Consider the following 23,267-nt stretch of genomic DNA (forward strand, 5'->3'; position numbering starts at 1 on the left):
CTCCTTTCCATCACTATGGATTTGCCTCATCTAGACATTTTATATCAATGGAATCACAATATATGGCCTTTGTGTCTGGCTTCTTTCATTTAGCATAATGTTTTCCAGGGTCATTCGTGTTGTATAATAGCACACATCAGAACTTTATTCCCTTTCTGACTGAATAATACTCCACTGTAAGGATCTGCCACGTTGTGTGTATCCATTCATCAGATGATGGACATTTAGGTTGTTTCTTCTTTTGGCTATTCTGAATAATGCTGTTATGAGCATTCATGAACAAGTTTTTTGTGTGGACTTATGTTTTTATTTATTTTCCACCCAGGAGTGGAATTGCTGGGTCATATGGTAGCTCTGTGTTTAACTTTTTCAGGAACTGCCAAACTGTCTTTCAAAGCAGCGGCACCATTTTGTATTCCCATCAGCAATGTATGAGGGTGCCACTTTCTCCACATTCTTGTCAACACTTGTTACTGTCTGTCTTTTCTATTATAGTCATCTTAGTGTGTGTGAAGTGGAATCTCATTGTGGTTTGATTTGCATTTTCTGAATTATTAATGATGATGAGCACTTTTTTGTATATTTATTTGCCATTTTTATCTTTACAGAAATGTCTATTCAAATCCTTTGCTCATTTATAAATTGTGTTTTTACTGTTGAGTTCTAATAGTTCTTTATATATTCATATTTAAATCCTATATCTACCAAGTATTTTTACAAATATCAATACAAAATATTTTTCCCATTCTTTGTGTTGTCTTTTCACTTTCTTGTGTCTGTTGAAGCAAATTTTAAATTCTGATGAAGTGTAACATCTATTTTTTCTTTTGTTGTTTGTGCTTTAGGTGTTACATCTAAAAAACCATTGCCATGGTTACAAAAAACTTACACCTATGTTTTCATCATAGTTTCATAGTTTTAGCACTTACATTTAGGCCTTTGATCTATTTTGAGTTTATGTATTGTGTGTAGTGTCTAAATTCATTCTTTTGCATGTGGATATCTAGTTTTCTCATCACCATTTCTTGAGAAGATAATTTTTCCCCATTGAATTGTCTTGATGTTCTTTTTGAGAAGAAATTGTCTATAGATGTATGGGTTTATTTCTGGACTCTCGATTCTATTCCATTCATCTATATATCTACCTTATGCCAGTACCACAAAGTCTTAATTACTGTAGCTTTGTAGCAATTTTGAAATCAGGAAATGTGAGTTCTCCATCTTTGTCCCTCTTTTTCAAGATTGTTTTGGCTATTCTGGGTTCCTTTCATTTTCATGTGAATTTTAGGATCAGCTTGTCTATTTCTGGAAAAAAAAAAAAGGCAGCTGGAGTTTTGATAAGGATGGCATTGATTCTTTTAATCAATTTGGTAATATTGCAATATTAACAATATTAAGTCTTCTGATCAATGAAGACTTAAGATCCATGGGATGTTTTTTATATTTATTTAGGTCTTATTTAATGTATTTCAGTGTTGTTTTGTAGTTTTCAATATAAATAAATCTAACAAAAGAAGTTAGAATTAGTATTTTATTCTTTTTGGACAAGCGCAGTTCTATAATCCCAGAACTTTGGCCAAGGCAGGTGGATCACCTGAGTTCAGGAGTTTGAAAGCAGCCTGGCCAACATGGCAAAATCCCGTCTCTACTAAAAATACAAAAATTAGCCACGTATGGTGGCATGCGCCTGTAATCCCAGCTACTCAGGAGGCTGAGGCAGGAGAATTGCTTGAACCCAGAAGGCAGAGGTTGTGGTGAGCCAAGATCGCACCACTGCACTCCAGCCTGAACAACAAGAGTGAGACTCTTGGCTCAAAAAAAAAAAAAAGAAGAATTAATATTTTTTATATTATTATAAATTGAATTATTCCCTCAGGTTCATTTTCAGGTTTCTTATTGCTAGTGTATAGAAATACAACTGATTTTTGTGTATTGATCTTATATTCGGTAATTTTGCCAAACTCATAATTTCTTTTTTTTGAGACAGTCTCATTCTATTGCCAGGCTGGAGTGCAGTGGCGAGATCTCTGCTCACTGCAACCTCTGCCTCCCAGGTTCTCCTGCCTCAGCTTCCCGAGTAGCTGGGACTACAGGTGCGCGCCACCATGCCCAGCTATTTTTTGTATTTTTTTTTTTTTTTTTTTTAGTAGAGACAGTGTTTCACCACGTTGGCCAGGATAGTCTTGATTTCTTGACCTCATGATCCACCCGCCTCGGCCTCCCAAAGTGCTGGGATTACAGGCGTGAGCCACTGCGCCTGGCTGGAACTCACTAATTTTGTGTAGGAGTGTGTGTGTATTCCTTAGAATTTTCTATATACAACATTATATCATCTGCAAATACAGATAGTTTTACTTGGTCCTTTGCAGTCTGGAAGCATTTTATTTATTTTTCTTGCTTAATTATCCTGTCTAGACCCCCCAGTAAAATGTTGGTGAGAGCAAACATCCTTATCTTGTTCCTAATCTTGGGGGGGAAAGCTTTTAGTCTTTAACTATTAAGTATGATGTTAGCTTTCTGTCTTTTACAACCTGTTTTAAGATTATATTTATGTTTTATTTTATTATATATGGTAATAGAAAATCCAAACAATACAATAAGATATAAAGAGGAAACAAAAACTTTCTCCCCAAATCCCACCATTATCAATATACTTCAAAGTTTTTTTCTCTGCATTATGTATATATATGGAAAATATAGATAACTTTACATACAAATCGTCTATTTTGTGACCAGGATTTTTTTTCTTTTTCATTCAATATTGGTTAATGGCCATCTTTCCATGCTATGGCCAAGGATTTGCACCATCATTTTAGAGCTGCCCACATTCTATTTAGTAAGGTTGAACTATCATTTATCTGAGCAACTCTCTCTATGAATTCTTTTTTTTTCAATTTTTATTTATTTTTTATGTTTTGGAAACAGAGTCTCGCTCTGTCGCCTGGGCTGGAGTGCAGTGGCACAGTCTCGGCTCACTGCAAGCTCTGCCTCCTGGGTTCAAGCCATTCTCCTGCCTCAGCCTTCCGAGTAGCTGGGACTACAGGTGCCTGCCACCACACCTGGCTTTTTTTTTTGTATTTTTGGTAGAGACAGGGTTTCACCATGTTGCCCAGGGTGGTCTTGAACTCCTTAGCTCAGGCAAACTGCCCACCTCCGCCTCCCAAAGTGCTAGGATAACAGGCATGAGCCACCACGCCTGGCCTCTTAATGAATTATTTCCCTTTTCCTCCCACTATTATAACTGAGACTGTGATGAACATCCTCATCATATCCTACCCAACATTGTTGAGTCTTTCTGTTTTTTTTTTTCTGATTTTTTTTTTCTTTATATCTTTGTCAGATGATGACTATAGATTTGGGGGCAGGGAACTATTAATAATATGATCAGAATTGGGCTTTAGAAAGCTAACTTTGGCATTGTCAACTTACCATGTGATCTTGGGAAAACCCTTGTTCCTTCTCTGGGCCTCAATTTTTTCATTTATAATTTGAAGAGACTAAATTACTGGTTATCAAACTTGGGTGCATATTGAAATCTCCTGGGAAGTTTTTAAAAACACAGCCATCAGAGTCCCACTCCCCAGAGATTCTGATTCAGGTAGTGTGGGGTGTAGCCTGGACAGCAGGGTTTTAAGTCTCCTTAGGACTAGATGATTGAACGTCCTCCTTCAAATATTCTTCTGTCATGGAGCTCTTACTTGGGCACCTGCTCAGAGAGAGGCTGTTGTAAAGCAGTGAAAAGATCTGTTCTTGGCATCCAGCAGACCTGAATTTGAATCCCAGCTCATTTGCTCCTGGCCATGTGACCTTTCAACTTCTCTAAACTTCCATTTCCCTACTCTTGGAGAGGAGGCTAAAATCCCCTCCCACTACTCAAGAGTTTCTGCAGGTAGAGGTGGTTTAGGCACTGTACACATGGAATGAGTGGTGATTTTTTTTTTTTTTTCTTGACTAAAGAGCCAGCCCCTGGGCAACAAAGTGGAAATGGAGATTGTGAGCATGTTGGAAAAAAATGCAACACTTCTCAAATTCGGCTACCACTTTACCCAGCAAGGACCCCGGCTTCGGGCATCCAACGCAATGATGAACAACAATGACCTTGGTGAGTAGAAATATGCTTCCTGCGCTGCCCGCAGGCCTGTTATTCCCTCCACCTGTGCTGGGGCTGTCAGGGAAAATTCTGTAGATGCCTCTCCGAGTCTTCTTGAGCCTTGATTTTCACATTCATCGCGTCTTCCTTGTTTTCTGTGTTTGTACCTCATCTCCACCCTGGACTATGAGCCCCTTGACTTCAGGAGATAAGGCTGAGTCCTCTCCTCAAAGCACAGCTCAGCACAGGCTGGGCCCAGAGCACATGTAAGTGTGTTCGCAGAAGGAACTGAAATTTGGGAGGGCACAAGCCTCCCCGGGAGTATTTTTCTCTTCTGAATACCCTTCTCTGAACTCATAGCGTCCTCTCCAGGTCACACAGTCTAGATTTAGCCCCAGATCCCAAAACTACCTTCCAACAGGACTACCAAAATCTGAGCCTAGGAGACTTCACATTGATTTTAAGGTAAAAGTTGAAAACGTCAACTTCATAGTAAAGTAAAAGTAGGGTATATTAATGTAATCTCAATTAAAGGCATAGTTTGTTTTGTTCTAAAAGGAAAAATAATTATGAAGGAGACATTATTAGGAAATTTTTAAAAATAAAAAAATTAAGAAAATGAAAATAACACAATATTTTTTGATAATGAACACTTATATACCTATATGAACAAATAGGTATATAAGTCAACTGAATGAAAAGTTTGAGCAATCATGATCTTACTTGCAGATGCCGGTTGTTCACAAGCTCTGTGTAGTTATTGCTTATGTATATTCCTGCTGGCTGCCAAAAAAGAATTTGATATAGCATTCAACAAAGGGAGCGTGACTGACAAGGCTATAGGAAAACAAGAGGGGAAAAAAAACAAGAAAAGCAGTAGGTCTATATCATTAACATGAGTGATGATTATATTGAGCCCTGAGTTTCCTAGAACCAAGACAGCAGGAAGCCAAACCAAGTTACAGTATTCTTATCACAAAAGGGAAGGAAGCATAATGAGTTTGAAAAAAAAAAAAAAAGCCTCTTTCTGGGACTACATTGTGAAACAAACTTGTGTTTTAAAGGACAGCATCTTCAGTGAGTTTTTCATCAGGTTCAAACCTGCTCTACACAATGGTTTCCAACCCTCGATAAAATGCAAAGAGCCTAATACGAATGCTCCACTCAAAGTATGTCACTTCCTGGTGATTTATCTGAGGCCAGGTTACTACCTGGAAGCCCTCGAAGAACAGAGATGAGTGTGTAGGAGTGTATGCTCAAGGCAGGTGTGCACAGACCCCACATGCACAGATAACCACAGGATTACACACACTCACATACACACTTTAGATCAAGTTATTAAATTCCACAAACATATACCAAAGTTCTATAGGTTCCTGCTTGTAAGGATGTCACAGCCCAGGAGCTATTCATTCATTGCTCACTTCAAATGCCACTATTTTCTAGAGCCTCGGGTTTAGAAAAGCCCATTTTTAAAAATGTGTGCAGAGTCTTGGTTTATCAGAAGTATCCTTACTTGAAATAAAATAAGAACGAACACAAATAAGAATCATAATTATTATATCATATCACAGGTGTCATAGCTAAACTGAATGGTGGGAGAAGGCCAGCAGCTGTGATCTGGCTGCAGTACCAGCATGGAGAAGCCTTGCATTTCTATTCTATATGCAATAATCTCATATTTGTTTCCCCCTCAGTTAAGTTTCTTCTGTGCCCCTTGGCTCCTATCTCTGGGCTAACCCAGTTTTTGTCCTCCAATGGCATGATGGTCTGGAGGTCTTGTTTCTGGGGATAGAGGCTCTAGATGAGCAGAGGTCACAGGTGCTGCAGGGCGATACCAGCATCATCTAGGAGTTGGACAAAATGGCCTTTGAAAACTCTCCCAGTCCTGTGAATCTGAGAGTCCAAAATTCAGGCCTGACTCCCATCACCAAGAACTTTCAGAGGCCATTATAAGAATGTAGGATGGTAGAGCCAGAAGGACTTAAAGCTTATCCCTCCAGTTCCCTTGGAAAGAAACTGGAGCCTGGGGTGGGAGTAAGGGGTCTAGGCAGCAGCTTAGTCAGGTCACACCAGCTGTTAGTGACAGCAGGCATTTTCTGGGCAACTTTTGTGTGCCTAGGACTGTGCTAGGTGATATCAGAGGTAGCAGAAAGGCTACCTCTGACTGAAGAAGCTTTATAACCTTTTAGGGGGAAAAAAAGACTCAAAGGCATGCCTAAAAATTCAAGAATGCCTATAAATTCTATCTAAACAAAGTGAGGAAATGATTTATCGAGACAGAGGCCAGTTAGGCAAAGCATCCTGGTTGGGGATGGGGCTTTAGCCAGCCTTGAAAGGAAGAGATAGGTTGATGGAGGAGGTCAAGAGGCCTCCCTCTGGGGGTTCTAGAAGTATTAGGAAGTAGTGCTGGGGGTACAAAGGAGAGACAGAAGGATCTAAAAGGATTGGAGGAACTGTTATAAGGAGTTAGACCTAGAAGGAAAAATAAGAGTTCACAAAGAAGGAAGGGAAGGGCATTCCAAGCAGAGGGAACAGCATGAGCAAAGGCAGGACAGTTGAAAGTATATGGGATGTTCACAAGGAATGGGGCTGGGTAGGTGTTTGGGTGGCTGCAGCCCAACGCCTTTAATGTCAAGCTCAGGGCCCTGGCGATGGAAGCAGGCAGGAAGCAGAGACTGTGGCAGTTCCCTGGACGGTGACGCCAGGTGATAAAAATGGGCCTCTGGGTTACCCCAGGGAACTGTGGGCAGCTGCTCCCTTGGGGTTTCCTACAGAAGGAATTAGAGATGAATCATCTCAGTGATTACAGGGAACAGAGTGCTACTTGGTGATGTAGGATCTCTAGCTTTAAAATGAAATTTGCGCCCATCTGCTAATTTTTGTAAGATAAATGTTTGTTTATGGCAGTGCCTCTGCTTCCTCCTGACTTTACAACAGATTATTTGCATTCTACGTTAATGCTGCGATGAAGCAGACAGACTTCATGTTTTCCAACTGAATATTTGTATCGTAAAAGCCTCCTGCCAGCTCCTCCTTGGGACTGAGGCTGTTAGCAGGCCTGGCAGCAGGGAGCACAGATTGGGAAGGGAGCAGGCCTCTCAGGCCTCCTGCTCACTCTCACCTGCCTCTGCTGGCTCTTTGCCCATGGCTGGGGCCTCTGCAGTACTTGGGCTCCTCCTTGGGGGACATTCAGTCCCCAAGGCTATGAGGACAGTGACTGGCTCTGCAGACAGGCGGTGTGCCCAGGATGCATCCTGACCAGTGCGTCTTCGGTCCTCCCTACCGTGTGCACCAAGCTCTAAACAGAGCATTCTGTGAGTGCAGGGCTCCAGGGAGGAGCTGAGCTGTGGATCCCATCTGCGTTTTCCCACAGCAATACCTCAGATGACTGTCATCTCCACACTATTTATAGCAAAGAGCCAGGCCAAGCATGGCACTCGGGTCCTCTAAATCTGCCACTGCACCTCTCTCCACTTAGCAAAATCTGAATTGCAGCCTGTGAGTTAAGACAGTTGTGTGGGTTGGGGTATCGTGTGGAGGGAGAGTAACATGTTTAAAAGCAGAAAACATCCCTTCCTGGCAGTCACCATTTTACAGTATTCTCAGGGAAGACCTTTGCAGCAAGCAGCCCAGACATAGCACACTGCAAAGCAATTTCTAAAAAAATTTATTGTCAATTGACAATTTGTAATTGTATACATTTATGTGATACAAAGTGCTGTTATGATTTATGAATACAATGTGGAAAAATTAAATTAAGTGAATTAGCGTATCATCACCTCAAATACTTTTTGTGGTGAGAACGTTTATTTTTAGCAATTTTGAAATGTATAATACACTATTATTAGCTATATTCACTATGCTGTGTAACAGAGCTTTATAAAACACCTTATTCCTCTTGTCCAACTGAGATTTTTGTATCCTGTGGCCATTATCTCCCCATTCCCTGCCCACAGCTTCTGTAATGACAGTTTTACTCCCTGCTTCTATGAGTTCAATTGTTTTAGATTCCACATATAATTTGTCTTTTTGTGCCTGGCTTATTTCACTTAGTATAATGTTCCCCAATTCCATTCATGTGGTTGCAAGTGAACAAATTTCCTTTTTTGTTTTTTTAAAGAAAAGGCTGAATCGTATTCCATTGTGCATATATCCCACAGTTTCTTTATCCATTCTTGTTGATAGACACTTAGGCTGATTCCTTATTTTGGGTATTGTGAATGATGCTGCAATGAACATGTAGTGAAACACCTTTTCAACTGATTTTAAATATTTTGGGTAAATATCCAGAAGTGGAATTGCTGGATCCCAAATCAGTTTCATCATAGTCCCCCAAACCTATCTCAGAAAAGGCAGCCAGGTATGGTGGCTCACACCTGTAACCCCAGCACTTTGGGAGGCGGAGGCAGGCGGATCACTTGAGGTCAGGAGTTCAAGACCAGCCTGGCCAACATGGTGAAACCCTGTCTCTACTAAAAATACAAAAAATTAACCGGGCATGGTGGCAGGCGCCTGTAATCCCAGCTCCTTGGGAGGCTGAGGCAGGAGAATCGCTTGAACCCGGGAGGCAGAGGTTGCAGTGAGCCGAGACCATAACATTGCACGTCAGCGTGGGCAACAAGAACAAAACTCCATCTAAAAAAAGAAAAAAAAGAAAAAAAGAAAAGGCTATTCCTTTCCTCACAGCCACCCAAACCAGAAATCTGGGCCTGTTCCTAGACGCTGCCTCCACCCCAGCCAGCCAGTCACCTCCTTGCCAATCCCAGTGTCCTGCCGTATATGTTGAGCCCTCGTCACACTCATCTCCTCCAACATCCTCAGGCCCCCAGCTCCTCCAGAGCAGGCATCCCTGGCACTCATCCCAAGTCTCCTTCCGAAGCTTGCCTTGTCACCCCTCCACTTAGAACCCTCACTTGGCTCCCATTGCTCTCAGTCAGGCCCCTTGAAATGACTCCCAAGTCTCTTAATAATAGCTGACTCTTACATGGCACTTACTGTGTGTTAGAGACTGTTCTGAACACTTCCCATCTCATTAGCGCATGTAATCCTCCCCACAACCAGGTGAGACAGGTGCTATTGTTATCCACACTTTACAAGAAGGAAACAGAAGTCTAGAGAAGTAGGTAATTAACGTTACCCACAATCTGTGGGCAGGACCGGGATTTGAACTGGCAATGTGGCTCCAGTGCCTGGGTGCTCCACATTGGGAGATGGTCCCATCAGGAGGTCGTCTCTTGACATCTCCAACAAGCCATCCCTTTGCCATGTTACTACCATTCCAGGTAGCCTCAGTGCCCCCAAGTGACCAAGGAAAAGCTTACCCTTAGAGGGTTGTTACTCCCAATGCCCCCCACCTTCCCATCCTCTACCTTTTCGTTGTTTAAAATTCAGCTGACCTGTTAGCTGCCACCTGGGAAGGTCTGACCACTTCATTCTTTATGCCTCTCATACCTCAGAGAGCTGCCAGGGTCTTCATATTTCTCAAACAGTAGTTCTCAAACATTGTATATCTTGGTCCCTGTTATACTGTGTCTTTACTTCTGATTCTTGTGCTTGGCACACAGCACTCAGTACATGCTGCCGAATATTTAAATGAATAGAAAGTGCTTTCCAAAAACATGATGGAAATGTTCAAATTTGGCAAGAAGTGGCAGAGGAGTTCAAGCAGCAGATGGAGGTTGGTCCGGACGACTGGAGAGCCCTTCTGGCATTCACAATAAAAGGAGTCTCTGGCTCTTGCAATAAGCAGTGAGGAGTTTTTTAAAGAAAGTAAAGAGCAGACAGAACTGAAGGAGGATATTGGGAGACCCAGCTTTTACTCCCAGTTTTGTGACTTATTCGTAACTTGGAATAAGTTACTTCCCTCTCTTGGTCTCAACTTCCTTCATCATTAAAAAGGGAAAAAAATAATACCCAAATAAATGGATGCCTTTCCCTTCTCTCCATCCAGTCCCTGAAAAAGCCAGTGCCAGGGGGCCGGGTGGGGTGGCTCACGCCTGTAATCCCAGCACTTTGGGAGGCCGAGGCAGGCAGATCACGAGGTCAGGAGATCAAGACCATCCTGGCCAACATGGTGAAACACTGTCTCTACTAAAAATACAAAAAATTAGCCGGGCGTGGCAGCACATGCCTGTAGTCCCAGCTACTGGGGAGGCTGAGGCATGAGAATTGCTTGAACTCGGGAGGCAGAGACTGCAGTGAGCCAAGATCGGGCCACTGCACTCCAGCCTGGTGACAGAGTGAGACTCCGTCTCAAAAAAAAAAAAAAAAAAAAAAAAAGACAAGCCAGTGCCAGGGGAACCATGCACACAGACACACAGATCTGGCCCAGTGGATACAATGAGGGCAAGTAATGGAAAATAACTCCCCCCCCTTCCCCCAAGCCATGGGGTCCTTTCTGTTCCCTCAACCATGGGCCAGGGACTTGGATTTCAGTCCTGGCTCTGCTGCCAGCTCTCAGGGACTGGGGCTCTTTTCTTCTGCAGGGAGAAGGAGCTAATCCTCCCTGTGAGAATCAGATGTGACATGGATATGGAAACCCTACCCACACAAGGCTCAAGTCTACTGAGGGAGGCACTGGACTGAGGCTCAAGATGAGTCAAAAGTCTTTGTTCTAGCTGGGCACAGTGGCTCATGCCTGTAATCCCAGCACTTTGAGAGGCTGAGGCGGGGGGGGGGGGGGATCACTTGAGGTCAGGAGTTCGAGACCAGCCTGGCCAACATGGTGAACCCCCGTCTCTACTAAAAACACAAAAATTAGCCGGGTGTGGCGGCGGGCGCCTGTAATGCTAGCTACTCAGGAGGCTGAAGCAGGAGAATTGCTTGAACCTGGGAGGCAAGGTTGCAGTGGGCCAAGATCGCGCCACTGCACTCCAGTCTGTGTGACAGTGAAACTCCATCTCAAAAAAAAAAAAAGGCTTGGTCCTGTATGGTACAAGCTTTATTGCTTTAAGCAAGAAATATACCCTCTCTGCCATACTTTCCTCATCCATAAAATGGGAATGATAACTAACATTCCAGCAGCGTTGGAGGAGCTCCGATGAGGCAGTGAGGATGGCCCTGGTGGGCATGCCTGCACAGCTACTATGGAGATGCTTAAAAGTCTGGTTCATGTAAACTCTGTGGTCACGTTGAGCAAACCTCTTTTACTCTTTGGGTTTTGGTTTTTGTCCCCTCACATCTACCCCCAAGAAGTTGGACATTCTGATCATCTCAGGAACTGGGCTGGCCCCACCTCCCTTGTGGGGTCTGCTTTGTATGGCCAGTGTCATGCACAAGCTGATTCGGTTTTTGTTGCAGCTCATATTCATCGATCTGGTGGCTGCAGGTCTACCGCCTCAGCTCGGGAACCTGAAGACATCTAAGTATAGACAGACTTTTTTTCCCTCCACAATAGCTTCCTGTCTCTGCCACACCAGCAGGCCTCTTGACTGCCACCTACTGGCTCTACAGACTTCTTTGACCTTTCTCTTGTGGCTGATAGAGCTTGCTGCTTGGTCTTCATCTGCAGACACAATTAATTTCAAAACACTCTCCCTTGTTACAACAAACAGAGCCCCTCCTGCCCCTCCCTGCATCCTCATCATCCTCTAAGCTAACGTCTCCAGCCTGCAACCTCCTGGCTAGTGCTTTCCTCTTTATGGCATTTAACTACTTTGTCACTTGAACAGTGTTGAGCTTAACTGTCTTGCCCCCGGGGGAAAATGGCAAGGTTAAACATAAGGGGATACAGATACTGCAGGGTTATCTTCTGGGTGGAAACTCTCGTTTATATAGGCAGGAGGTAGGCAACGAGCTCCCAGACATAGCTGGGGGAAATGTTTCCACCTGGTTAAGACCCTAATCTTATTAAGAAGACTGACTAAACTTTTAACTCTTATCTGACCTGGAGTAAAGATCTTCAACTGGAGCTTCTGTAAGCAAAGAGAATAGCCGACTTATAACGTGGGACTGTGTGGTCAGCCACTTAGTAGATTATCTATGAATGAATCTCCACTACCACAGACCCTCATCAATGAACACTGACAGACTGGAGGGCTGTTGTACAACTCACACATACTGTCCTTTCAAAACAACGGACTTCAGACTCTGTTAACAAACCAATTAGTGCGAGGTTTCACAGTGCTTTCTCAGAGCAACAGTGCTGGTCCGTGGTCTACAGGTAAAAGTGCCTTATATCTTATCTCCATTCCTTTCCAGTGAGGAAGAGGAGGCTTGCGGACCTGACTGGGCCCATCATTCCCAAGTGCCGGAGTGGTGTCTAGTGTGTGGCGGTGGAGACCATGCCTTTGAACTGGACGTGTTCTGTTGATGACCTGTGCTCTGCAGGGGAAACCAGAAGGCAAAATGCCGGCAGCACGAAACCCTTTTGTGGTTCAGTTCTTTATGCACTAAGGTTTTAGGTTGACTAGTGGTTGTAGTTGAAAATTTTATAAAATATCGTTAATGTGAAGTTTTTCTTTAGTCACAGAAGTTGAGTCTGGTTATTATTTAAAAACTAGAAGCCCCCAAACCAGCATATCTTACTGAAGATGATGTTCCAGCAGCAGCGACTTAGCCCCAGGAGCCCAGTTTCAATGGCCTTGCTGTGTGGTGTTTCAAGTGCATTTAAAATGTGTGACACAGAAACGGCACACTCTTCCACATGCTTTTGAAGTATTATAAAACACTTTATTACAAATTTGTCTTGGCTATTAGCAAATAAAACAGATTATCATTCTTTATTAACCCTCCTTGGAATTTTAACCTCAAGATTAAAGTTGCCAAATTGATTACTGGATCCAGAACACAATTTTCCCCGCAGGACAGAGACAGACTGAAGCCACCGAACTCTGCCAGGAATCAACATGAGATTCCTTTTGCTGGATATGCAGAAATGATAGGAAAAAAACCAATGGTGAAATTTCAAGTTTCAAAAACCAACCTTTCATTACCAATCCCAGGCAACAAACATGTCCCTGAGTGTTCTTTAAGAACATTTGGGACTTTTATGTACAATTTAATACTGGAGTTAGAAAGAACTTTTTCCTTACTGAATGCCAACCTTATGATGGATGTGAAAATCTACAGCCAAATACTTGAAAACACCTTTCTATATTGCAGAGTGGGCAAATGGCTTATGTGAGGTAAGACACCAGAGGGATAAATTTCCAGATCAACATGGCTATGGTATTTAGTAATGGCCCAGCTTAGAGACTTCAGCTGACCTTACACCTGTATATTAAGCCTCTGCAGGATGCAGGACAATGGTGAAGAAAATCCAGATATCAAGGAATTGGGAAATCCTGGCCAAACCACCCCAAGATGATTACATTGAAACGTAATATTAGTATTGCTGCCAGATCTCTTTTTAACATCATGTGTGTCTCTTGGGATCCAGCAAAAATGTGAAGCTACAATGCCCTTGTGCCTTTTAATATACCACAGTGCCAGTTAAACCAATATTTTTGTTTGTTGCTTTCCGGAGTTATTTTCATTAGTGATTTCAGCAAATCTCATGATAAAGGACAAAGTCAAGAACTCCAGAGCACTGAGCAGAGAGGCTGGTGATGAAAAGGTGAAGGCCTGCACACTGAACCGTAAGGCAGTGGGCAGTACAGGGTAACTAGAGGCAGGGCCAGGGCCTCAGCACTATGGAAGAGTGTCCACTGAGGCTGCACATGGCCCAGGAGTGGCACCATGTTGCAGGGACAACCATCCCCACTTGGCTTCTCCTTAAAACACAATTGCAGCTGCATTCTGCATCGCTGAAAACTGCAATATTAAATCTGTTGGTCTATGTATGGCTGCCTATGTGTTTGTTGGAACCTGTGTGACAGGGACATGTGCCTTGCACACTGGCCAGAAGACTGGGCGGCCACCATGGCAGTGCTGGATGACCTTAGTAAGAATGTGTCATGTATTCCAGGTGCTGATCTAAAAACTGTGGCTCAAATGTCATTGAGCTTATATGAAGCTCCCAGAGAGAACATTTAAAAGCTCAGAGAGTAAGTGCTGGGGAAAGCAGAGAAGCAGAGCTATTAGAGGAAATCTCTCATAGAAACGAAACCAAACCAACAGAAAATGAAGAAGGCCACATCTTTAAGGCCACCTCTGCCTCTATCAGATAAGTTGCTGGTCTAGACCAGGGGCTGGCAAACTTTTCTGTAAAAGGCCAGACCGTAAATATTTCCGATTTTGCAGGCCACATAGTGTCTGTTGCAACTACTCAATTCTGCCATAGATCATGTGTAAAGGAATGGGTGTGGCTGTTCCAATAAACTATACAGTTGACCCTTGAACAATACGGGTTTGAACTGCATGGCTGCACTTATATATGGATTTTTTTCAACTATACAGGTTGAAAATACAGTACTGGCAGGGGGCGAAACCTGCGTACATGGAGGGCTGATTTATCACATACGTGAGTTCTGTAGGGCCCACTGTGGGACTTGAGTATGCATGGGTTTTTGTATACTCAGGCGTTCTGGAACTATCCTCCATGTATACCAAAGGATGGTTATTTCTACAAAAGCAGGAGATAAGCCCAATGCACAGCTTGCAGATTGCCCTCAGGCGAGAGACAGAGGTTAAGGGTAGGTGGCAGATGACCTAAGTGGCTTGTTTTAGGAGGCTACTTCCAGGGCCACAGCTTTCACATGTTTGCCACCAGGGTAGAAGGTCTGCTGACAAGGGTAATGACTAACAGCCCCAGCTGCACAGCAGAGAAACGGCATATGCTGTGGCCACCGGGCTCAGGCTTTATCCCTCAGCAGCTTTGGGAACCCATGCAGCTCACCTTTTTTCTGTGCTCTAGCATCATCCAAATCAATGTCTCAGGTAGGTGGTAGACAACGCAACTCCTCCCTCCTGCTGTGAAGTGTAGACGGCTGCCATGGTGGCAGTGGCCAGAACTGAAGTTCCCGATTTCTCTGTTTCTGCAGCCTTGCCATGCTTTCTCTGTATAGTCACCCCAAACCTACTTTTACCAAGGGCCTGGGAAAATGCCAAAGGTGCTGCTCACACAAGCACTGGCCCATCCTCATCAGCATCAGGCCCTGGCTCTGGGCTCACAGGCTGTCGCACATGCTGCAAGAGTTCCCTAGGTATGCGTGGCCGTCGGGCTGTGCACTCGCATTCCTCTTTAAAGCTGTCTTGCATAGGGCCTGAAACTTTCCTGCTCCCCTTGTCTTGACATGTGACACAACAGGCTGTGAATCCTTGTCCTTGACAGGCAGGGCAGGTCAAAACGAGCTGGCGGCACGGAGGAGTAGAGCAGAGTTTATACTGGTCCCAGCGGGCTCCACAGTATGAACACTCTGGGGAGGAAGGAAAAGCCATTATAAACACATGTGTTCACACACATGTGGACAGGCATTGCTCCCTTTGCTGACTAGAATCTCGTAGATCCTGTGGAACCCGGGGAAGGTTTCCAAATAGTAAGTCTTCTGTCTTCTAGCAACAACAACTAACCACCACCCCCACCACCCAGCTTATGTTTTTGTGGGGTGACTTCTGGGAACTGTCTGCTTCCAGTATTTACTGACTTTTTTTCTTTTTCCCATCTAGAGAACAGGTGGTAAGTAGATGGTAATGAAAGTTTCTCTCTCTCACCAGCTATTCCAAAGCTGGCCAACCACCTCCCAACCCCCTCGTTAAGTGGTCTTTTCCTCTTTGATTGTTCCCTTTTCCTGTGGGGACAACACACCTAAATACAGGCGATAACCCACCTACAGTGAACATGTACAATCCACAGCCCTCTCCCCGAGGCCTGCGTCTCTCCTGCTGTTGCTAGGACACTTGACCATCTGATTCCTAAAACTCACACCATCTTCTTCACCTGTTTTTCCCTGATGACCTCCTGTTACCATTGATAACATCATTCTTTCTCACTTTTCCTTATCTTGCTTATCTAAGCTAACTCTGAGCCTTCTCTCTCTCCTTCATACTCACAGGCAGGTACCCATCGAGTCCAGCCAATATAACCTCTGTAAAATCAAATCTACTCTTTCTACTTGTTTAGAATTTATACTCCATCTAGCTCCAAAACAGATCGAAGTAGTGATCAATAAGACACAACTCAAAACCACTAAAATGAAAATAAGACCAAGAAAGTAGGAGAGGACAATCAAACGCAAATCTTACTCAAATGTGCATGCCACCTGGGTCCATAGAGAGCTAGGAGTTCCTACGATCATGTGTGCTACGGATTTACTTGGTAGTCTGGTGAAGACTATAGATTCTGGCCTAGAAAAACTTTTTTGAGACAGGGTCTTGCTGTGTCACCCAGGCTGGAGTAGAGTGGCGTGATTTAAACTCACTGCAACCTCAACCTCCCAGGCTCAAGCAATCCTCCTGCCTCAGCCTCCTGAGTATCTGGTACACACCACCATGCTCAGCTAATTTAAAAAAGTTTTTGTAGAGACTTAGCTATGTTGCCCAGGCTGGTCTCAAACTCCAGGGCTCAAGCGATCCTCCTATCTTGGCCTCCAAAAGTGATGGGATTACAGGCATGAGCCTCTGTGCCTGACCTAGAAAAATATTTTTAAATGCATGAAATATGTAAGATTACAAAGGAAACCAACTATATAGAAATACAAAATATCAAAGTCTTTTTCAAAATCTGTAATATATAATAAGACATGACATTTATTAACACATTATGTATCAATTCAGTGGTGGGCCTAATAACTATTTTCATTTTGAAGTAGTGATGAGTATAAATACTATTTTGAGATATCTGAGGCAACTGGAACATGAAAGTATTGTGAATCCTAATGAAGACAAAGTCACAGGTACATTAATGCAACTGGTACTTTGTTGCCTACATTCATAATTAAAGGAAATACTTCATTTTAGTGAGGTGTTATTGAAAACAAAGATACAATTATTTTTCCATCCAAATTCGCAGAATCTCTGAAATCTATGTACCAATTCCAGGTTAAGAGCCCTGAATTAGCCCAGTAGTCCAGCTCTTGGAAGGTAGACAGGCAGGCAGGGCAGGTGAGATGATCCCCATGTTAATGAGCTTGTTCAGCTAGCAATGGTGAAGCCAGGATACCAACCCAGGCCTCCTGACTCCTGGGTTAGGGTTCTCTCAGCTCTACAGCTGGGAAAATAGTGGCACAATGTACTTATTTTCCCTGCTTATTCAGTACTCAGTAATGACCACTGGCCTGTCTTCCCTGTGTCATTTTTCTAGAATGGTGAACTGACAATGTGCTTCATTTCAGTTTGGGCTCGGAGCCCGTGCTGACCTACCTGACACCACATCACTGTTGTAGGACAGAGCATAGCGTTCATCAAAAACAAACAACTTCCCTTTGTAAAAGCCATCAGGAAACTCTTCCAGGTACTTGTGGATGCCACCCTTGAGCTGGAACACCTCCTTGCACACTCCCTAGGTGTGGAAAAACAATAGGAAATCTGAAGAGCCAGCAGAGAGACCTGTTAAGATGCTCATGGAAGAGCAGCGCGTGGCGAGGAGTGCTGACTGTGGAGGACTCATGGCCGCTGCTATCAGTCAGGGGCTCCTGGCTCCCACTGCGGGACACTGAGGAATTGCTGACCAAGGGGTCAAGGCACCAACTGGCCAGATCTTGCCTCCTAGGGGGATGGGTGATGACAGGAGGCAGGGCCTTCACCCTCTAGATCCTGGGAAGCCCAACTATTTTTGCTGCCCCCTAAATATAGGAAGACACCTGTTGGGACATGTAATGTTACTGAATTTGCTCTTAGGATCAAGCAAAAGGATCAGGAAAAGGGAGATGTTAACTAATCTCTCCCTTTTACATCTGATGAGTCTCTAAGACTGTTACGTGTTTTTCATATCTTGAGATTAAAGACCCTCAGATTTTGTACTTACGAACTCCATGCTGGAGCCATATGAGGGGTGAAGGCATGCTTTGGCTGCCTGGGGGTGGGGAGTACTGGGGGCAGCGGACAGCTCCACGTAAGCTGCTGGTGGAGCTGCCTCCTTCACTGCCATGCCTACAGTGCCCTGGGGTGGTGGCTCACCTTGGCTTTGAGGTAGGCTGAACCCCGCTCACAGCGGATGCCCCCAGTGCAGTACATCAGCACTCTCTTCTCTCTGAAAAGTTCTAGATTTTTGTCAACGTAGCTAGGGAAGTAACTGAATTTCCTGATGTCTGGGGCTAAGCAGCCTTGGAATCGTCCCTGTAACATAGGAGCAACAAAAGGAAAATTATCAGAAAAACATACCTGGTAGGAACAAAGGTTCTTTTTGTACCCAACAAACCCTACCTTAGCAAAGAAGCCCCTGCCAGTTGCTAATCTCATCCCCACTCTGACCTTTCAACTTCAAGATCTGAACTTAAAACCGAGGCTGTGGGCTGTGGGTCACCTTCCCAGGGTCCTCAGGGGAACTGGAGAGGCTGCCCAAAGGCAACTTTGCAAGATCCTTGATACATGTCAAAGGCAGGCTCATGGGAGTCACAAAGTATATTATGTGCCTAGATGTCTTTAATTCATATTTTCTTCGACTCTCTCACCAGATTCTGTGTTTTAGGACTTGGGTTTTCTCTGAAGCTGCCAGTACTGGGAGGAGATCCATGTGGCCACAGGTGGGCAAACACAAGGTCCCCTTGGGAAATATACCACACTGTGGGAATGGGGAGATCTACCAATTCAGAGAACTCAATTCTGGCTTTTACTTACTATTTTGCTTTCATAGAAGTTTCTGCAATCAAGAAGGATAGTATCACTTTGTTCTTGATTTGCCTGAGATAAAAACTTTTCTACTTCTTTATGAAATTCACCTGGGGATAAATGGATTCCTAAAACCAAACCAAAAAAATTATATTAAAACAAAGACAAAAAAAAAAAATCAAAACCCAATCACAACTCACCCAGCCTGACTTACATGTTGCTTTGTTTCTTTCCACCCAAACCTCTTCCCTTCATAATTACAACTGTCTGAAAAGAACACTACTTGATGATCATGATGAAATAACTTAGTAATTCCAATAATTCCAGATATCCTCAATCTCCCTCCTCCTAAAATGAGGGCAATGGAAACCTGGTAGTTTAGAAATAACTAGTCAAAGAATTTTGCATCCTCATACTTGGCCTAACCCTAGTGATAAAAACCAGGCAACTGGGATCTAAATTGCCATGTGAATTTGCTGGTCCATTGTATGGTCACTAGTAGGTCAGGAAATGGCCACTGCTCTATTGTCACTGTACATGGAGGAGCTGGGCATGTATGTGGCTGACTACACGCTTTGTAAACTGTTCTATATTAAGGTTGAACCCACGTTGAAGGCTAAGAACCCACAGGCAGGTGTGAGCAAAAAGTTATGGAATGAAGTTGGAATAGATATATTTTTAATGCAAAGGGGCAAGAAGAATGTGTCTAAGTGTGTGTGCATGAGTAAAAGAGAAAAGGGCAAGAGGGGTGGACAACAGAAATCATATATGAGAAAGTAAGTAAAGGAGAGAAAAAGACAGGAAAGCTAGAAGATGGCTAAGTTTTAAAATACAAGGGGAAGCCTGGGGAACATAGTGAGACTCTGTCTCTACAAAGAAATTTAAAAAATTAGCTGGCCATGTTAGTGTGTGCCTATAGTCTCAGCTACTTTGGAGGCTGACGAAGGAGGACCCCTTGAGCCCAAGAGATCAAGGCCTCAGTGAGCTATGATCACACCACTGTACTCCAGCCTGGGCAATAGAGCAAGACCCTGTCTCAAAAAATATATCTACAAAGGGACTAATAGGAGGGAATCTCAGTCTCCTGGGGCTCTTTGCCGTGTAACTCTCTAGGATAGAAATATTCCCCTATCTTTGGGGGGTCCAGAAATCTCAGCAGATTGTGAGGAACTTTTGGTGAATCTGCATTATGAGGTAGCCATGCCTCATGGGCAGGGGCTCTGGTGACTCAGTTACCCACCACTCATGATAAAGCTTTACAGCACCAAAGGAGCCTCATTCCCCTCAGAGGGGAACCCCAACAACCAATGAAACTACTCTACACCAAGGAGAGATGAGGACCCAGAACCAGGCCAAGGAATCTGGATTGCTACCTGCCTGACTTACAGTTGTAAAGAGAATGTAGTAAGGCCAGATTCTCTATAAGGTACTGTCACACAATTACATGGATACAAAAAGAGTGGGGTGAAAAGGGAGATTCAAACATGGGACGTAGGCCAGGCATGGTGGCTCACACCTGTAATCCTAATGCTTTGGGAGGCTGAGGCAGGTGGATCACCTGAGGTCAGGAGTTCAAGACCAGCCTGGCTAACATGGTGAAACCCCATCTCTACTAAAAATACAAAAATTAGCCAGGTGTGGTGGCACATTCCTGTAGTTCCCAGCTACTCAGTAGGCTGAGGCAGGAGAACTACACAAAACTGGGAGGCAGAGGTTGTAGTGAGCATTCCAGCCTGGGCGACAGAGCGAGACTCCATCTCAAAAAAAGGCCAGGCTTGGGCGAGGTGGCTCTTGCCTATAATCCCAGCACTTTGGGAAGCTGAGGCAGGCGAATCACTTGAGGTCAGGAGTTGGAGATCAAACTGGCCAACATGGCAAAACCCCATCTACTAAAACTACAAAAAAAAATTAGCTGGGCGTGGTGGCGCATGCCTGTAGTCCCAGCTACTCGGGAGGCTGAGGCAGGAGAATCTCTTGAACCCGGGAGGCAGAGGTTGCAGTGAGCTGAGATTGTGCCACTGCACCCCAGCCTGGGCAACAGTGACTCCATCTCAAACAAACATGGGACTAAAAGCATGGAAATGTGCTAAGACTTCTACCTGCAGGGAGCCACAGGAAACCAAACCTGTTCCCTGCTGCTGCTATGATTGCAGTTGCTCTACTGGCCCTGAGAACAATTGTTTGGACAGTGACCAGCATGGATGTGTTTAAAAGAGGTCCCTTTACCAGGTGCGGTGGCTGACGCCTATAATCCCAGCACTTTGTGAGGCTGAAGTGGGCAGATCACTTGAGGTCAGGAGTTTGAGACCAGCCTGGCCAGTGTGGTGAAACCCCATCTCCACTAAAAATACAAAAATTAGCTGGGTGTGGTGGCGTGCACTTGTAATCCCAGCAACTTGGGAAGCTGAGGCAGGAGAATCACTTGAACCCCGTGGGAAAAGGTTACAGTGAGCTGAAATCATGCCACTGCACTCCAGCCCGGGCAACAGAGCAAGACTGTCTCAAAAAAATAAAAAGAGGTCCCTTTAAACTTCCTCTAAGTGAAAACACGACAGCACTGCCTAGAGCCCACTTTCTGCCTGCAATGCCTTGCGGTGCCCAGGAAAAGCTGTTTGTAGTCACACTGCCTCCTGCTAAGATGGGAACAGTAAGCAGACAACAGCTCTTTCTGGCCCTCATGTCTCCATGCAGGAGTCTCTTTCCCAGATGCCTGTATCCTAATCCCATTTCCCCCTGGCTTCACTCTTAGACTTCTTTCAAATCTTTACATATTAAAAAATGAACACCATGGAGTCAACCAGACCTTTGTGCTTCCTGATCAAAGAAGACAATAGTGCTTATGTAGTCTTGGTGGCGGGAGAAAAAGAAATCAAATCGGAATCTGATCAAGTCTCTAGTCCTGAGTTGTCAATACAGTAGCCACTAGCCACATGTGGCTGACAAGCACTTGTGCTATAATAGGGGTGACATACATACTGGATCTCAAGGACTTAGCATGAAAAAAAAGTAAACTAATAATTTTTTATATTGATTACATGTTGAAATAATATTTTTGATATACTGCATTAAGAAAAACATTATTTAAATTAATCTCATCTATTTTTCACTTTTAAAGACATGGCTATTAGAAAATGTAAAATTATGTAGCTCACATTATACTTCTATTAGCACTACTCTAAATCTAATGATCAACTTACAGGAAATAAAGAGGACAGAGAAATATATCTTGGGAATACAATTAGTATTGTCCAGATTATGGGAAACTCTAAAGGTCAAATGACCCAGTTCCTTCAAAAATAAACTGCAAGGGTGGAAAAAAAGGATGGAAACAAATCTATAGGTTGAAATTAAAGAGACATACTGATGAATCACAATGAATGAACCTTATTTAAATCCTAATAGAAATGAAGCTTAAAAAGTATGAGACAACTGGAAATTGAGTGACTAAACCAACTAGATATTTGATAATTTATTAAGGAATCGGTTAAAATGTTTTAAGATGTGATATCGTTTTACATCTTCTAAAACAAATTTTTATCTTTTAGACATATCTACTAAAAATATTTACAAATGAAATGGCCTGACATTGGGGTTGCCTTCAAAATAATCCAAGATGGCAGAAGGGATGGGGTACAGGTGAGAGCTGGCCATTAATCAGTTAACTGCTAAAGCTGCATGATAGGTACATAGAACTTCACTATATTATTTTCTCTACTTTTTTAATGTTTAAAATTTTTCATAGTAAAAACTACAATAAAACCCCAAAAAACCTGCCAAACAAATGTCTTTCAACCATTTACCATGGAGAAGATGGGGAAAGAATATTCTAGAGCACAGTGAAAACTGCTGTGGTGTTGAAAGCAACTTGCTTCCTGTAGCAAAAGGCCTGTGTGCTCTATTCTGCTGATGAACTGTTTACAAGTAATAATTACACTCTTCCCAAACTGCTTGCTGTCTTTGGAAAGAGAAAACAACTACTTGATAAACCATCACCAAGAAAAATAAGATAGGTCACTCTAAGAGGTGAGTCTTCAACCCCACAGCACCACAGAGAAACAGTATAAGCACTGGATGCAGCCAAGTGTTAGCCACCCCACAGCTGCTTTAGAAAGGACTCATGACTGCTGCTTTCTTATTTGTCTATTAAGTTTTGTCCCTGTGAATTAAAGCACAATCTTCTAAAAGCAGGCATACCAGGCTTCTTGTAGGAGATCTTTTTGGGGCTGATCCCCATGGGCACGATTTCTTCAAATACACCAACACGCAATTCTGGAAAACAGTGAGCTCCTCCTTTGCTGGTCTAGCCAATGAGAAAACAGAATACAGTCTTGCTGTCTCAACTCCAGGTATAAGACAAGTGCCAATATAAGAATGATGGTCTGTTCTGTAATAACGATAGCTGAAGTCTTGAAAAACCTCTAGTTAGGGCCCAGAATGTTCCAGATAATTCAACATTGATAAATACTTATTGCATACCTGCCATGTGCAGGAATGTTAAGCTGAAAAGGTGTTTCTTTAGGTGTAAGCA

General features: G+C 43.5%; 2 protein-coding genes across 4 annotated transcripts in view; one reads left to right on the top strand and one right to left on the bottom strand.

The window, feature by feature from the left end:
• Window positions 1-12,523, top strand: part of TMOD1 (tropomodulin 1) — a 91,835-nt gene extending 79,312 nt beyond the window's left edge. Inside the window, exons 9-10 of the mRNA XM_032164641.2 lie at window positions 3,958-4,102; window positions 12,293-12,523. Coding sequence (XP_032020532.1) covers window positions 3,958-4,102; window positions 12,293-12,357 — 210 coding nt within the window. The 3' untranslated portion in view covers window positions 12,358-12,523. The remainder of the gene's footprint in view (window positions 1-3,957; window positions 4,103-12,292) is intronic.
• The window catches only part of TSTD2 (thiosulfate sulfurtransferase like domain containing 2), a 36,372-nt gene continuing 20,402 nt past the window's right edge, over window positions 7,298-23,267 (bottom strand). The window contains exons 6-11 of one of the 3 annotated variants that reach the window (XR_009215280.1): window positions 22,934-23,039; window positions 18,749-18,867; window positions 18,089-18,247; window positions 17,333-17,471; window positions 14,871-15,390; window positions 7,298-8,728 (exon numbers count right to left, since the gene is read on the bottom strand). Coding sequence is in view for 2 of the 3 variants with exons in the window: in XM_032164640.2 (XP_032020531.1) it covers window positions 15,092-15,390; window positions 17,333-17,471; window positions 18,089-18,247; window positions 18,749-18,867; window positions 22,934-23,039 (822 nt within the window). In the remaining variant the exon portion in view is untranslated. Of the gene's footprint in view, window positions 8,729-12,700; window positions 15,391-15,424; window positions 16,603-17,332; window positions 17,472-18,088; window positions 18,248-18,748; window positions 18,868-22,933; window positions 23,040-23,267 lie in introns of those variants that run through there. The other 2 variants (XM_032164640.2, XM_058445587.1) reach the window with 2 other exon arrangements.

This window comes from Hylobates moloch, unplaced genomic scaffold, assembly GCF_009828535.3.
Source record: "Hylobates moloch isolate HMO894 unplaced genomic scaffold, HMol_V3 SCAFFOLD_10, whole genome shotgun sequence".
Taxonomy (NCBI): domain Eukaryota; kingdom Metazoa; phylum Chordata; class Mammalia; order Primates; family Hylobatidae; genus Hylobates; species Hylobates moloch.